Source organism: Somniosus microcephalus, chromosome 18, assembly GCF_052327205.1.
Source record: "Somniosus microcephalus isolate GS21.2 chromosome 18, FLI_Smic_1.0, whole genome shotgun sequence".
Classification (NCBI taxonomy): Eukaryota; Metazoa; Chordata; class Chondrichthyes; order Squaliformes; family Somniosidae; genus Somniosus; species Somniosus microcephalus.
Genome location: NC_141004.1, coordinates 13,007,010 through 13,024,294, shown reverse-complemented (window position 1 = coordinate 13,024,294; position 17,285 = coordinate 13,007,010). Strand labels below are relative to the sequence as shown.

Here is a 17,285-nt window from a genome sequence, read left to right as displayed (position 1 = left end):
ATCAAAGCTTAGTCAAAACTGCTTTTGACCGTCCTTGTAGCTGCATTCTGAACAAATCTTAGCTTTTTAGTTACCCCGGAGTAATTATGGGTAATATTATTTGGTCAATGGCTACACTTGAAGTTATACATATATGATTCTCGTCTACTAAATATCTTTAAATATCAGCCTTTCCTACAGCCTGTAGTAATGGATGGACCTACTATAGACTGATCCTGCTGCAGTTAATAGCTCTGTCCTAGAATGAACTTGTTAAAATGTGTAGACCTGCTCTAGACTGTGCCTATTACAATGTATATCTCTGTTCTAGACTGAGAATGTGCCACTGGATAGATGGCTATGTGATCATTTCAATATCCTTTGCTATCCTCTGTGAGTGTTGGCCGTGGCTCAGTGGGTAGCACCCTCGTCTCTGAGTCAGAAGGTTATGGATTCAAGTCCCACTCCAGAGATTTGAGCACATGATCTAGGCTGACACTCCAGCGCAGTACTGAGGGAGTGCTGCACTGTCGGAGGAGCTGTCTTTCGGATGAGACGTTAAACCGAGGCCCCGTCTGCTCTCTCAGGTGGACATAAAAGATCCCATGGCATTATTTAGAAGAAGAGCTGGGGAGTTATCCCCTGGTGTCCTGGCCAATATTTATCCCTCAATCAACATCATTAAAAACAGATTATCAGGCCATTATCACAGTGCTGTTTGTGGGAGCTTGCTGTGCGCAAATTGGCTGCCGCGTTTTCTACATTACAACAGGGACTACTCTTCAAAAGTACTTCATTGTAAACGCTTTGGGACGTGTGGTGGTTGTGAAAGGCACTATATAAATGCAAGTCTTTTTTCTGTGTTTCCAGGGGAGTTGGTTGTATTCTATATGAAATGGCTGCTGGGAGGCCATTGTTCCCTGGTTCCACGGTGAAGGAAGAATTACACTTAATTTTCAGGCTCTTGGGTGAGTGGAGCATTGATAGACTGTGATTGAGACACCAAGCCGGTCCCACCCAGTCCCCCAGGTCCTGAAGTGATCAGCATGCCTGGAGTTTATACTGTGTTAGTGTGTTCTGGGCAAAGAGGTTAGCTCATTTGAAGGCTTTTGTTAAGAAAGCAAAATGCACCCCCTAATAAGCTGAAAAAGTCATTACAAAATATGGTAAAGGCTCTGTGGCTGGGTGGTCACATTTCCCACTGTAGTAATTGTGAATTCAAGTAAATTCAATCTTTTAACTAATGTTTATATTTTTGAGAATGATACATTATCTTTTCTGTTGGTTTGGTTTGATATGGTTTTGGGTTGGTTTAGTTTCCGACTAGCCTCATCTCATCATTTCTAGCTTTATCTTCAGAAATCCTCTCTCTCTTGACCTCTCCCTCCCTCCATTTACCTCTCCCTCCCTCCATTTACCTCTCGCTCTCTCTATTGACCTCTTCCTCCACCTCTCCCTCTCTCCATTCACCTCTCCCTCTCTCCATTTACCTCTCCCTCTCTACCTCTGTATATTTATTATCCACTCTTCCTCTCCATAGAATACAGTTAGCTCTAGAAGGTAAAGCATAGAGTTGACCAAGAACCTATTGATGTATTGGAATATACCACAACTAATAGTTTCTTCCTAGTCCTCCTGCGCCCAGTGCACCCCTCCCTTCCCCCAACCCTGTGGTGTTTCTTTACTTGAGGACTACTGCACGCTGTTGTTGTTGTTGATTTTATTATACTTGTGTAACCCTGGCCATGTGGGCCTTCTATACCCGTGAAACCACCAACTGCTTATCTACAACCTTCCATCTAAAATCCAGTCTCCAGAGGTAAATACAGAATGGATCTAACCGCTCGGCTCCTCAATCAGTAAATCATTTGTTGTGCAGTTAATTATCTTTATTTTCAGTATGAATCATACAACTGTCTTGCTCCAGGTACGCCAACAGAAGACACATGGTCGGGGATAACATCCAACGAAGAATTCAAGGCTTACAATTTCCCATATTACCGACCCCAACCGATGATAAACCACGTTCCCAGGTACATTGGTAAACTATCCTCCTTATTCCCCCCCCTTACTGTAAATCATGTGTTAAAGTGAAGTATATGTTACCTGTATTACAGTATGCACAGGGTGTCACCCGTGGCTCAGTGGGCAGCACTCTCGCCTCTGAGTCAGAAGGTTGTGGATTCAAGGCCCACTCCAGAGACTTGAGCACAAAAATCCAGGCAGCACCTCCAGTGCAGTTTTATTTTATTCGTTCCTGAGATATGGGCGTTGCTGGCAAGGCCGGCATTTATTGCCCATCCCTAATTGCCCTCGAGAAGGTGGTGGTGAGCTGCCTTCTTGAACCGTTGCAGTCCGTGTGGTGAAGGTGCTCCCACAGTGCTGTTAGGGAGGGAGTTCCAGGATTTTGACCCAGCGACGATGAAGGAACAGCCAATATATTTCCAAGTCAGGATGGTGTGTGACTTGAAGGGGAACTTGGAGGCGGTGGTGTTCCCATGTGCCTGCTGCCCTTGACCTTCTAGGTGGAAGAGGTCGCGGGTTTGGGAGGTGCTGCAGAAGAAGCCTTGATGAGTTGCTGCAGTGCATCTTGTAGATGGTACACACTGCAGCCACAGTGCACCGGTGGTGGAGGGAGTGAATGTTTAAGGTGGTGGATGAGGTGCCAATCAAGTGGGCTGCTTTGTCCTGGATGGTGTCGAGCTTCTTGAGTGTTGTTGGAGCTGCACTCATCCAGGCAAGTGGAGAGTATTCCATCACACTCCTGACCTGTGCCTTGTAGATAGTACTGAGGGAGTGCGGCACTGTTGGAGGTGCTGTCTTTCAGATAAGATGTTAAACCTTCTGCCCTATCAGGTGGATATTGTTCTTTCTTTAATAGATTGTGTTCTTGTGTCGTTCCTCTGTTTGTTATTTCAATGCGATATTAACACCTGTCTTTTAAATGGGTAAACACTGCCACTAAAACTTGGGCAGAGTAATTTCAGATGCATGCTTTAAGCATTCATCCACCAATAGCAGCAACAATTACTTCTCGACTATGTCTATTTAAATCGTTATCTATGACAAGATTTCGATCTCCTTGTCCAGCTGAAAATGCTTTAATTTCTGTGTGTTTTTCTAGGTTGGATGCTGAAGGTCTAGATCTTTTTGCCAACCTTTTATTGGTAAGCAGCGAAATAATTGAAGTCTTAGAACTGGATTTGTCTTTACAAATTTCTCTTATTGTCATGGCAACGTGTTTTGTAAGTTGCTTTATTTACTATGTCTCCCCACCAAGGAGAATGTAATGATGCAATTTGTAATCATAGTTGTTATTTTTATTCATTCTCGGGATGTGGGCGTCGCTGGCAAGGCCAGCATTTATTGCCCATCTCTAGTTGCCCTTGAGAAGGTGGTGGTGAGCCGCCGCCTTGAACCGCTGCAGTCTGTGTGGTGAAGGTACTCCCACAGTGCTGTTAGGGAGGGAGTTCCAGGATTTTGACCCAGCGACGATGAAGGAACGGCCAATATATTTCCAAGTCAGGGTGGTGTGTGACTTGGAGGGGAACTTGGAGGTGGTGGTGTTCCCATGCGCCTGCTGCCCTTGTCCTTCTGGAAGTCGCGGGTTTGAGAGGTGCTGCCGACGAAGCCTTGGCGAGTTGCTGCAGTGCATCTTGTAGATGGTCCACACTGCAGCCACGGTGCGCCGGTGGTGGAGGGAGTGAATGTTTAAGGTGGTGAATGGGGTGCCAATCAAGCGGGGCTGCTTTGTCCTGGATGGTGTTGAGTGTTATTGGAGCTGCACTCATCCAGGCAAGTGGAAAGTATGTTCCAATGTTATTCCTGTATATGACAGGATTGTGTATTGGGAACACAGATGTGGGGAATGATGGAAAATTGTGCGGGATGAGCTGGATTCTTTGCCTGAATTACTGAGATGCATTCACATCGCACGATGTTCTGTGTCAAGAACCCTGATTTGTAGAATCTCCCTCAAGATAGTGCAGGGAAAATACAGGAAAAACGTAAAGTCCGCAGGATGTCGATCGTGTTCTGGGAATCAGTTGGAGTATGGTGTCGCTGGTAAGGTCAGCGTTTATTGCCCATCCCTAGTTGCCCCTTGAGAAACTTGAGAATCAGAGAAGTTATGCATTGGGTTTCAATGTCAGCCAAATACAGGTATTGGGGCCAAACCTACTGTGTGGGCTGAAACCTAACAGTCGGCCTTCTATAGCACTTTCTTACTGTCTCCTGCAATCGATGGCTTTGGTGCCTTGACTGATGGGTGTAGCTAATCAATTGCATCACGTGCAATCTCAACACGTGCAATTTCAACAATTAGTACAAGATTGGGTGCTGGAGGGGATAACACCTGGAAGCTAAAGAGTAAATACAATTGGTTTCCATGTGGTTATTTGTTCATTCTGAGGCCTTTGTTCTGTCTGGGTTACCGTCTTTGCGGGATTTGGGAAGTCTCATTTCGAGCTCAAAGGGGGCAGAATTGGGTCACACCCCCTTCGGGGCACTAACTTCGCCGGGGCGCTACTTTTAGTGCTCCGAAATAGTTAGCACCCCCGCGCCCGAAATTCACTGCTAGCGCCCCAAGAGGGAGGCGGAGCACTACTGGAAGTGCCCCACCTCCCTCTTGGGGCGCTGCAAGTGAATATTGTGGCGCTACGTGCAGCAGAGCCACGTGCTGTGGCACGCCACGGTACTGTAGGCCTTCCTCCCCTTCTTAAAGGGGAGGGGCCTAGTGCAGCGTGACCCGGGGCCCAGCTGGGCCACCGGGGATCGGAGTGCCGCCAAAAGAGCCCGGCACTCAAGAGAAGTGCCGGGCTCACGGAGCACAGCCGGCACTCCGCGGCGGGGGGGGGCGGTCGGGCTTCACAGGAGGCCAGGGACAGCAACGGGGCAGGCAGCCAGCAACAAAAATGGCCGCCCGGCACCTCCCCTTTAATTTGCGCTCCTCCAGCCGCAGATAGGCCCCCCGACCCTGGGTCAGGGGGCGCTACCGAAGACTGCGGCCAGGGCGTGAGCGGGGTGCTGCGCACAGCGATGACATCATCGCCGGAGGCGCAGCGCCGCGGGGCGCTAACGGTTACCGCCACCGCTAACCTGCTGGTGAATTTCGCGGGAGGCGTTAGCGGTGCTGCGCCTGGGCGCTAGTTGCTTTGCCCCCCGTTGGCGCCCTCTTACGGCACTAATGGGAGGTGCACATCAACTGAATTTTTCCCCCCAAAGTGTTTCCAAAAACGATATGCCTGCCAATGGAAGTTTGGACTCAAGTCAACCATCAGTGGGAGATTGGCAATCAGATACCTGAATCAAGCAAATCTCCACTACTTTGAGGCCATGTTGATGATTGACCAGTTAACATGGCTCACTACTGGAATGCAGAAGGGTAGCCCTGTCACAGAGAATGGCTGTGATTCTTCCAACTCATGTTCAGATAACACTGCAAGCCAGTGCCCAAATGAGTTGTGTTATAAATCTCATCATCATCAAGAAACTACTCATGAAATAACGCTGGATGGCCAGCTGGTGGCGCCGTCCAAGGAGTATAAATACTCGGGCGTGGCCCAGCTTCCCAGGGACATTTTGTAAGTCAAGGAACTAGTGAAGTACAACTAGACTTCCATGTTCTGAAACAAGTTGATTAAAGCCTTGCTTTATACTCAAACCAAGTGTGTAGTGAGTTTTATTACGTCAAGTTGCATACCTGAACTGGACAAACAACAGGAAGCTTAGCAGTGCTCTGTACTATAAACTGCATGGATTTCGCTGGAGCCCTCAAACAATGGCTCTGCCAACCTGTACTTAAGCTACCTGGACTGAGGTAAGTGGGAGGAGGAGTCTCTATGGTGAGGGAGCGTTCACTCGGTATTGGACAAATAGAAATGTCTAGGTTTCACAGTCGGTTGTTTTGGAGACTCGTAAGCATCATGATGGGTTTTCACACATATTAGATGCCCTAGTGAGCAAACAAAAATTTAAATCTGGGTGCAAACTGGAATCTTGCAAGGACGAGAGATTTTCATCCCATCATCTGTCTCTTCCTTGCCAGCCCAAACTTCAAAGCTTACGATTGCAACAAATCCCACATCTGAATCACAGACCAGAATTTGCCCTACCTGGGCAGGTCCGGTGTGGGCGGTGACCGTGGTGGGTCGCGACCCCGTTGCTGGTTCCATCCCGCTCCACAGAACGACTTTACGTTAATAGGGCCCTATTAAGCCCACCCTGCTCGTTACCCGGCCCAATGAAATGGTGCCGTTCTGCTGACATCATTCATGACGTGTTTTCAGCCATAATCTTTAAAGGGGCCATGGCCACATTATATTTGAAGGTTAATGTAACATAGTGCTGTCAGTGCACTACAGCATTGGAGTGCTGCAAACACAGACAATGACTGCACAGAGGCAGAGGGCTGCACCCAGGTTCCCCGATGGCTCCCTCCATATATTGTCAGAGCTCGCAGGGAGGTCCTCTTCCCTTCCGATGGGCGGAAGAGACCTCCCCAGGAGAGCAAAACAGCCTGGTTGGAGATTGCAGAGGTCACCAGCAGGGATGTGGTCAGGAGGACCTGGGTGCAGTGCCACAAACGTTTCAATGATCTCATTAGATCAGGAAACGTGAGTGCAAAGCCACACTCAGCTTCATCTTGCTGTGCCTCTCATCACATTCCCATCACTCTGCCTTCCCTACCCTACTCCTGCACATCCTTACTCACACCAACGTACCTTGCACCTCCACCCATCTCTCTCTATCTACATTATCACATCCCCATCTCACGAGCCACCCCTCACACTCACCCTCATCCCAGTGCAATCATACCAACTAACAACACACAAGGAGCCCACTTGGCTTTGGAACCCTACTCCATCATCATCACCCTCTAAAGATCTAACCTACTCAACCTTCTCTTCTTTCTCTCCTTGCAGGAAAAAAGAGCCCAAAATAAGAGGGAGAGGGGGAGAACCGGTGGTGGCCCTCCATCATAGGCAAATCTTACAACAGTAGAGGAGGCTGCTTTAGGAATAGCTGGAGTTGCCGAGCAGCTGGAGGTGGGAGACGGAGAGAGGAGGACATCTCAGCAACCTGGTGACAGAGTACAGCTAAATGGCATACATCAGTCACTCATATGGGGACTGATGTCAGCAGCCATTGAATGGTCATTATGTGCATAATGGTATCTGTACTCAATTTACATATGACATATCTAACTCATCTCTTGACTCTCCCACAGGTCTATCAAGAGCTCCCACCACTGTCCAGGAGCAAGAGAAAGACGACTCCTCAGAGGAGCCTCCAGCCTCTGAGGGCACACCGTCACCAGACAGAAGCGCACCCAGCACCAGCGCAGAAACGTACATCTCGGTGGGTCCCTTGCAAGATAGAGTAGTGTTGTCACCTGACGTCTCACAACTCACAAGTGAGCAAGAACAGACGGTGGAGACAGGGACAGCAGTGGAGAATCCTCGCCGGAGAGCGCAGGATATTCCTAGTTCTGCTCAGCTGCGTGCAGACGCTGAGCCTTGGGGGCCATCCAGAAAGAGGACGATCCTGGAGCTGCAGAAACAAGTGCAGGAGGCTCTGACAGGTTTGGCGAACGCGATGAGTGCAAATGTTCAGAGAATGGGGGAGTCCATCTCCAACATGAGCACCACTGTGTCGCATGCGATGGCGACTATAGGTTCCTCCATGGATAGGATGGCCACCTACATGGAGCAGCTAATGCACCACTCACAGGAGCACATGGTCTCTATGGAGGATAGATGGCTATGTATGGAGAATAGATGGCAGAGGCTCATAGACCTCCTCTCTAGGAGGAATGTCAGTATCATGGCCTCACTGATTTGCAGCAAGGTGCTCTCCAGCTCCTTGGCAGTAGGGAAGTGAGCAGGCTGCTTCTGCCTCTGCTGAAACTACAGGGGTAGCACCTTGTAGAAGCACTCAGAAGAGAAAGATAACACACAAGTAGATTCACAAGGGTAGCCACTTGGGTGTTTTATCCAAAGTTTATGTAAAGTTTCCGTTAATGTGCTGTCAAACATAAAAAATCTTTACTTTCACCACTTTCCGGTCTTGGACAGATTTGTGTGCACCTTTGAAAGTGGCTTAGTGAGTTGCAGTGAATGGTGAGACATAACGGTACCTCCAGCAATGGTGGTGAGTGTGAAAGGAATGGCTTGGTCATTGTAGGGATGCTTTATGGTATTGGTGTGGGATGGTGCCAACCTGGCGCATCATGTGGCAGCCAGGGTGTACAGCAGCAAGTGAAGTAAAGCTGGCCATGGTGAGGCTATCCCTGGCAGTAATGTTCTCAGGTGCTGATGCCCTCTGTCCTGTGCAGCATCAGGTGATTGCGGAGAAGTTTGTTGTGCTGCTGGTGTGCCTGGTGCTGCTGGTGTTGGGGCTGATCGTGGTCCGATTCTGAGGACCAAGGTGAGACAGTATAAACGGCACCAATGTTGATGGAATAGATGGCAGGTGAAGTTGAGATGACAGAAGCAATCTGTGAATGGTGAGAGGTCCTTACAATGAGGTGACACTGGATGGAGATTTTGCTGGAAAGACTTGCAGCCTGCAGAATCTGTGCTGGGAATGTAGTGAGCAATAGCTTCTGCCTGAGGAAAGTGATCATCTGTCAGGTGGGAGCTTTTACTGTACATTTGATGCTGTCAACTAATCAGCTGGAGCAATGGCCACTGAACTCCTGCCTCAGGCTGACAGATGTGGTTCCCGAGCTGCATGAATCCCGTGGCCATGCAGGGAAATTTAAAATGTAGGGGGGGAAAAGGCTCTAAGTGTCTGTAAACAAGATTATAATGATTTCAATTAGGCCACCCACCTCTGCTGGACGGGTCGCTGCCGCACCGGCAAACGCGCCCGAGGGAAAGGCACGTGGGGGCGGGATGACGGCGGGTTCCTGACCCGCTCCCACTTTTTTCAAATTTCCCACCCGACCCGCCTCCATTCCCGCCCGCACGGACCCCAGAAAATCCCGGCCATAGAATCTTACAGCACAGAAGGAGGCCATTTGGCCCATCGTGCCTGTGCCGGCTCTTTGAAAGAGCTCTCCAATTAGCCCCACTCCCCTGATCTTTCCCCATAGCCCTACACATTTTTCCCCCCGTAAGTATTTATCCAATTCCCTTTTGAAAGTTATTATTGAATCTACTTCCACTGCCCTTTCAGGTAATCCATTCCAGACCATAACAACTCGCTGTGTAAAAAAATCCTCCTTATTTCCCCCCTGGATTTTTTGCCAATTATCTTAAATCTGTGTCCTCTGGTTACCAACCCTCCTGCCAGTGGAAACAGTTTCACCTTATTTAATCAATCAAAACTCTTCATAATTTTGAACGCCTCTATCAAATCTCCCCTTAACCTTCTCTGCTCTAAAGGAGAGCAACCCCAGCTTCTCCAGTCCCTCCACGTAACATCGATCCCGTTTACACCGAGGTCCAGAGGGTTTGGCCGAGTCGCCCAAGGCGGATTAGCCACAAACCCTGCAGGATTGCGGAGTCTCTTTCGGAGTTCCAAAACTCTGAGGCAAGAAAGAAAACACCGTGAAGTCGTGGCTGGAATCTGCTAAGTGCACAAAGACGTTCCCTCCTGCCATGCCACAGACCAGCAGTGCCGCAGTATTGACAAACTTGGGGTGAGCAGTAAAGTATCAGATCAGTCTGCTGTGCTTTTGAGGTTTCGCCTCCTGCTGATCATGACCGAGTTCATTGCAAGGCGGCAGGGAAATCAGAATGTTGTAGTGGCGAGTTTACAAGCGAGGCCTGATTAGAAACAGACTTACTGAATTTTCCTTTTTGAACATTCCTGTTCTGACTCACGTTGTGGCGAGTTAAAATGCAGGGCTTTCTAGCAGAACCTGACTGACATTTCAATTCATTTCTCTGTGTCAGTACGAGGCCAAGAAGAGGATTTCAGCGGAAGACGCTCTCCAGTACGTCTATTTCAAGAGCTTGGGAGAAAGAGTCCACCTCATACCAGACAGTGAGTTCCTTTTCAATGTGGGATCATTGCCCTCTCTGCCCTCCCTTGTGTTTTGCCGATAAACTGCCCGCGACGTTCGAAGCTCTGCTGGTGTCACCGCGGCCTTGGAAAATGCCACCTGCGCCTGTACAGGGGCTAACGCTAGGATGTGTTTAGAAAAAGGTGTCAATTGTGGCTCAGTGGGTAGCACTCTCTCTCTCTCTCGTCCCTGAGTCAGAAGGTCGTGGGTTCAAGCCCCACTCCAGAGATTAGAGCACAAAAATCTAGGCTGACACTCCCAGTGCAATACTGAGGGAGTGCTGCACTGTCAGAGGTGCCGTCTTTCAGATGAGATGTTAAACCAATGTCTGCTCTCTCAGGTGGATACAAAAGATCCCATGGCACTATTTCGAAGAAGAGCAGGGAGTTCTCCCTGGTGTCCTGGCCAATATTTACCCCTCAACCACTATCACAAAAACAGATTATCTGGTCATTATCACATTACTGTTTGTGGGAGCTTGCTGTGTGCCAATTGGCTGCTGTGTTTCCCACATTACAACAACGACTACACTTCAAAAAGTACTTCATTGGCTGTAAAGCACTTTGGGACGTCCTGAGGTCATGAAAGGCGATGAAGAAATACAAGTTCTTTTTCTTTTCAAGCCTCAGTGACTGATTGCCCTTTATCCATGGTCAGGCATTGATACTGAGGATGATGGGGACAAAGCTATGATTGGCCTATAGTGCACCCTTGCCCAAGGCCTCGCCCCTGCCCCGATCTGCCAGCACAGACTGGAGTAGCCAGTAAATGCTCCTCTAGGATTCGTCTGAGGCCGTCCCAATAAGCTCTGATTCATTTCAAAAGTTTAAAACCTTTAGGGGGAAAAATTGAGTCGCAAAGGGGGCGCTAACTTCTCCGGGGCGCAACTTTTAGCGCTCTGGAAAAATTAGCGCCCCCCGCAGCCGAAATTGAGTGATAGCACCCCAAGAGGGAAGTGGGGCACTACTGGGAGCGTCCCGCCTCTCTCTTGTGGCGCTGCGAGGGAATATTGCGGCGCGACGTGCTGCAGTGCCACACTCTGTGGCACGCCGCACCGCGGTATTGCAGGCCTTCCTCCCCTTCTTAAAGGGGAGGGGCCTTGCGCAGCGCAACCCGGGGCCCAGCTGGGCCACCGGGGATCGGGAGTGCCGGCAAAAGAGCCCGGCACTCGAGAGAAGTGCCGGGCTCACGGAGCGCAGCCAGCACTCCGCGGTGGGGCGGGTCAGGAGGCTGGGGACGGCAGCGGAGGCAGGTGCTGGCAGGTGGCCAGCAACAAATATGGCCGCCCGGCAGCTCGCCTTTAAAGAGCGCCGCCCCGGCCACAGGTAGGTCCTCGTGACCCCGTCGGACATAGCGTCCGGCGGTAAGTCAGGGGGCGCTACCGAAGATCATGGCCGGGGCGCGAGCGGGGCGCTGCGCACGGCGATGAGGGCATCGCCGGCGGCGCAGCGCCGCGGGGCACTAACGGTTACCACCGCCGCTAACCTCCCGCTGAATTTCACGGGAGGCGTTGATGGCACCGCGCCCGGGCACTAGTTGCTTTGCACCCCATTAGGGCGCTAATGGGAGGCGCAAAGCAAACACATTTTTCCCCCTTAGGTTCTGAAGGTAAGAAATCTATGCTAACCAACCCCCCCTCCGGGATCTATTACACTTAGGAACATAGGAACAGGAGGAGGCCATTCAGCCCCTCGAGCCTGCTCCACCATTCAATTAGATCATAGCTGATCTGTATCTTAACTCCATTTACCTGCCTTGGTTCCATATCCCTTAATTACCCTTGCCTAAAAAAATTCTATCAATCTCAGTTAAGACATTTTTAATTGACCCCCAACCTCAACAGCTTTTAGGGGAGAGAGTTCCAGATTTCCACTGTCCTTTGTGTGAGGAAGTGCTTCCTGACATCACCCACGAACGGCCTGGCTCGAATTTTAAGGTTATGCCCCCTTGTTCTGGACTCCCCCCACCAGAGGAAATAGTTTCGCTCTATCTACCCCATCAACTCCTTTGATTACCTTAAACACCTCAATTTGATCACCCTTTCATCTTCTATACTCGAGGGGGTACAAGCCCAGTCTGTGCAACCTGTCCTCGTAATTGAGCCCTTTTAGCCCCAGTAATGGTATGGGGGTTTTTCCAAGTGGGCTCGTGTTTACCCTATTCCGCTGGGGGTTCTGGACCCCCTCCCACCGAGGTTACACGGGACAGGCCCAGAAACCCCCCCCCCCCCATGTCACCCCCCCACCCAACCACCCAAACCCCATCCTCCCTCCCAACCCGCGGCGGAAAATCCATCCCGACTGTTTCGAGCAAAATTAATACAGGTTATAATTCCTTTTTAAGTATAAAAGCAGTTGAATACAAAAAGCCCCTTTACTTACAATACCAAACAGACAGACTGTCCTGTACGATGTGTATAATGAGAGCTTAGAATTGCAAATATCTCTGCTTAATGTTACTAAACCGTTCTGGCTAAATCAACACGTCTCAGTGTTCCATTCACACTCCCCAGCCTCCCCCCGCCACCTTCAAAATGAATAATAACGCATTCAAACCACGATTCCTATCGGTGTGAAGCTCGTTCTGCTCTATTGTTTGTGTTCTCCCTTAGATACATATAAATAAGCGAAAGGTGGCTGCTCAAACCATTTAAAATACTTCTGAATGTCACGTAAACATTAAAAAAATGATAAGGTATCAAAGAGCTTCTCGCCCACGAGTGTGCAGATCAGGCGGGGAAAGAATTGGACCAGGCTGTGATGCCTTCCATGTGCGACTAGCCTTCCCGCGCTCGCAGCTTAGATTCACTGGCGTTAGATTTTGACTTTGTGCGACTGTGTGAACCGGGGCTGACAACTCGCTATCCTCCGTTTTACACTATCGCACAAAGTCAAATCCAGCCCATAATGTTCAAAATACATTATTCCCTGAAAGGGTGACTGCAGGTAGAGGAAGAAAGAAAGAAAAACAAAGACTTGCATTTCTATAGCGCCTTTCACGACCACCGAACGTCCCAAAGCGCTTTACAGCCAATGAAGTACATTTTGAAGTGTAGTCACTGTTGTAATGTAGGAAACGCGGCAGCCAATTTGCGCACAGCAAGCTCCCACAAACAGCAATGTGATAATGACCGGATAATCTGCTTTTTGTTATGTTGCTTGAGGGATAAATATTGGCCCCAGGACACCGGAGGAGAACTCCCCCTGCTCTTCTTCGAAATAGTGCCATGGGATCCTTTACATCCACCTGAGAGGGCCTTGGTTTAACGTCTCATCCGAAAGATGGCACCTCTGACAGTGCAGCACTCCCTCAGCACTGCACTGGGAGTGTCGGCCTAGATTTAGGTGCTCAAGTCCCTGGAGTGGGACTTGAACCTACAAGCTACGAAGAGAAAGGTCTTTTGTGTTTTCTAAATGGCTGCATATATATATAGTGATACCACAAGACCTGGCCAGACTGGAGATGATTGGGTAATTCCCCCCATCAATCACGCCTGGAGACCGCACTGCTGTAAGTGACTGGGATTGATTTTTCCGCACATCATTTGTAGTCTGTAACTACCCTCCACTCATTGCATATTGCTGCAGAAATTGCCCTGCTTTAATCAGGAGACTCTGTTTGCTATAACAACAGCAACAACTTGCATTTATACAGCACCTTTAACATAGTAAAACATCCCAAGGCGCTTCACAAGATCATTATCAAACACAATTTGACACCAAACCGCATAGGAGATATTAGGACAGGTGACCAGAAGCTCGGTCACAGAGTTAGGTTTTAAGGAGCATCTTAAAGGAAGATAGAGAGGCGGGGAGGTTTAGGGAGGGAATTCCAGAGCTTCGGGTCCAGGCAGCTGAAGGCACGGCCAACAATGGTGGAGGGATAGAAATCGGGGATGCGCAAGAGGCCAGAACTGGAGGAGCGCAGAGATCTTGGAGGGTTGTAGGGCTGGAGGAGGTTATAGAGATAGAGAGGGACGAGGTCGTAGAGGGATTGGAAAACAAGGATGAGAATTTTAAAATTGAGGCGTTGCTGGACCGGGAGCCAATGTAGGTCAGCGAGCACAGTGGGTGACGGGTTTCGGTCATGAGCTCAGAGACTCGGTAAATTAAAACCACAAGCCCCGCCCTGCCTCCAGCTCATTGGCTGACACAGTGGTGTCAATATTTACTCTGTTTATAAATAGGGGCGTAAAGAGGTAATAATGAGCTCCTACAAAACACTGGTTAGGTCAAATTCTGAGGCCGTGTGCAGTTTCAGTACCCCCTTATAGAAAGGGCATTAAAGCTATGGAGAGCGTACAGTGATACCACAGAAAGGAAACAATAGTTTTGTGGAGAGACTTGAGATACCGGGTCTGTTCCCACTGGAGCAGGAAGAGTTAAGAGGAGATTTAATCGAGGTTTTAGGAATTATGAGGAGTTTTGATAGGATGGAAGATTGTTCCCTCTGCTTGTGGAGTCAGTGACAAGAGGTCATTAATATAAATTTGTCTCTAAGAGAGAGGTTAGGAGAAGTTTCAATTCAAGAAAATTCTTTAAAAGAAAGCTGTGTCTTTTATACAGCGCCTTTCACAACCTCAGGACATCCCAAAGCATTTTATAGCCAATTAAGTACTTTTGAAGTGTCGTCACTGCTGTAATGTTGGTTGAGGAATAAATATTGGCCAGGACACCGGGGATAACTCCCCTGCTCTTCTTCGAAATACAGGAAACTTTCTGGTATCCGGCACTGACTGGACCGAGCTGGTGCCGTACCATCAAAACTGCCGTAGAAACCAGCGCTAATGTTAAAACATAAGGAGCTTTTGAGCTCCGTGTGAATCAACAAACCCTGTTGCTTAGCAACAGCTTCAAAACAGTCAGCCGCAGCTTAAAAGCGTCTCTGTAGCTAAGCAACAGCTTCAGCTAGACCTTGCAGAGCCTGACTGGAAAAAAAAAGCAACGAGAAGTAAAAAAAACTTATAGGAAACGGCTCCTGAATTTTGCCGGTAGATAGAGCTTTCCGGACATTTAACCTCCGGTTAAACGAAAGTTTCCTGTAGTGCCATGGGATATTTTACATCCAGCTGAGAGGGCAGATGAGCCCTCAGTTTAATGTCTTGTCTGAAAGACGGCACCTACTGACCGTACAGCACTCCCTCAGCACTGCCCTAGAATGTCAGCCCAGATTTTGTGATCAAGTTTCCTGGAGTGGGACTTGAACCCACAACCTTCTGACTCAGAGGCGAGAGAGAGTGCGACCCACTGAGCCACAGCTGACACGAAAGAAAGTGCTGAGATTGTGGAACTCGCTACCATATGGAGTAGTTGAGGCGAATAGCACAGATGCATTTAAGGAGAAGCTGGATAGACACTTGAGGGAGAAAGGAATATGCTGATAGGATTGAGATGAAGTAAATAGAGTGGGAGGAGGCTCATGTAGAGCATCATAAACACCAGTTGGTCCAAATGGCCTGTCCCTGTGCTTTAAATGCTACCTAATTCTATGTAATCAACCTACTTGGTACCTAAGGAGACACCATTGAAAAGTAGGGAAGTTATGCTAAACCTGTATCGAACCTTGGTTAGACCACACTTGGAGTACTGCGTACAGTTCTGGTCGCCATATTATAAAAAGGATATAGAGGCACTGGAGAGGGTGCAGAGAGGATTTACAAGGATGATACCAGAAATGCGAGGGTATACCTATCAGGAAAGGATGAACAGGCTGGGTCTCTTTTCTCTTTAAAAAAAGAAGGCTGAGGGGTGACCTAATAGAAGTTTATAAAATTATGAAAGGTTTTGATAGAGTGGATACAGAGAGAATGCTTCCACTTGTGGGGAAGAGCATAACTAGAGGCCATCAATATAAGATAGTCACCAAAAAATCAAATAGGGAATTGAGAAGAAATTTCTTTACCCAGAGAGTGGTGAGAATGTGGAACTCGCTACCACAGGGAGTGGTTGAAGTGAATAGTATAGATGCATTTAAGGGGAGGCTAGACAAGCACATGAGGGAGAAGGGAATAGAGGGTTATGCTGATAGAGTTAGATGGGGAAAGACGAGAGGAGGCTCGAGTGGAGCATAAACACTGGCATGGGCTGGTTGGGCCGAATGGCCTGTTTCTGTGCCATATGTCCTATGTAAGGTCCCCTGTTCGATGACAGGCAGTGCTCTGCAAACTGGCAGGACAATGCCCCCCGTTATACATTTCTGAACTCCTGGGAATGACCCTGGTGATGCAATGCCTCTTCAGGAGCTCTGGTTTAGCCGGAGGACTTTATGCAATGAGTACAACAGTACAAAGCAAGCTTTAATCACAGGTCTGATTGCTCCTCTATTTCCTCCTGTGCAGATATCAGTATTTTTACTTTGAAAGATATCCAATTGCAGAAGGACCCAGGTTACCGAGGCTCTTCATATCCCCAATCCGGTAAGTTTGACCAGGATACCAGCCCGGTGAAATGGTGTCCATTGACGGGGGCAAAGAAAATTCAACAAGACGTTTATTACATTGATTAGTGAAGGAAGGTACAGTGATTCATTCATTTGAATAAAGCAACGTATCACTGGAGCGGTGTAGAACAGGCTCAGGGTTTTCCTGATGTAACTGGGATCAGCGCGCTGGTTTTGTCCAGAGTAACTGGGATCAGGGTGCTGGATTTGTCCAGAGTAACTGGGATCAGGGTGCTGGATTTGTCCAGAGTAACTGGGATCAGGGTGCTGGATTTGTCCAGAGTAACTGGGATCAGCGCGCTGGTTTTGTCCAGAGTAACTGGGATCAGGGTGCTGGATTTGTCCAGAGTAACTGGGATCAGCGCGCTGGTTTTGTCCAGAGTAACTGGGATCTGTAGGGGGTTTTGGTTTGGGGTTTTTGTCTGGTCAGTCAGTCGTGTGCCTGAGCTGCCCCAGCCCCGTGCGGTTCGAATCGCTTCCCCCTTTTAGTTCTGAGCACTGGACTTATTTACGAGTAGCGATACAGACAAACAAGACCAGTGGTTTGGTGCAAAGAAAACCAATGTTTATTAAAATAGAGAAATAATTATTATACAGAGAAAATCACTATGGATGCAACACAATTACACTTAGCGGGGGAGGAGAAAACGGACACATCAAGGGAAAATGACTAAAATGACAATTTTAGCAATCCCCTTAACTCCCACCCTTTACACCTATCTAGGCTGTCTTGTGATGGGCCAGAAAATTGATGCTCACTAGTCTAGGATGTTGGAACGCCTGCTCCGTGCCCCGCTGCCTGCCGATGTCTTTAGGTTTTCACCGCCCCAGAGCAGAGATACCCCAGTAATTCAAA

General features: G+C 48.7%; 1 protein-coding gene and 1 pseudogene across 1 annotated transcript in view; both read left to right on the top strand.

The window, feature by feature from the left end:
* LOC147105031 (cyclin-dependent kinase 18-like) overlaps positions 1 to 17,285 on the top strand; it is a 108,629-nt gene that overhangs the window by 85,628 nt on the left and 5,716 nt on the right. Inside the window, exons 11-15 of the mRNA XM_086011052.1 lie at positions 850 to 947; positions 1,907 to 2,012; positions 3,104 to 3,146; positions 9,882 to 9,972; positions 16,329 to 16,406. Of these exons, the coding sequence (XP_085867178.1) occupies positions 850 to 947; positions 1,907 to 2,012; positions 3,104 to 3,146; positions 9,882 to 9,972; positions 16,329 to 16,406 (416 nt within the window). The remainder of the gene's footprint in view (positions 1 to 849; positions 948 to 1,906; positions 2,013 to 3,103; positions 3,147 to 9,881; positions 9,973 to 16,328; positions 16,407 to 17,285) is intronic.
* Positions 4,033 to 7,816, top strand: LOC147105032 (uncharacterized; annotated as a pseudogene).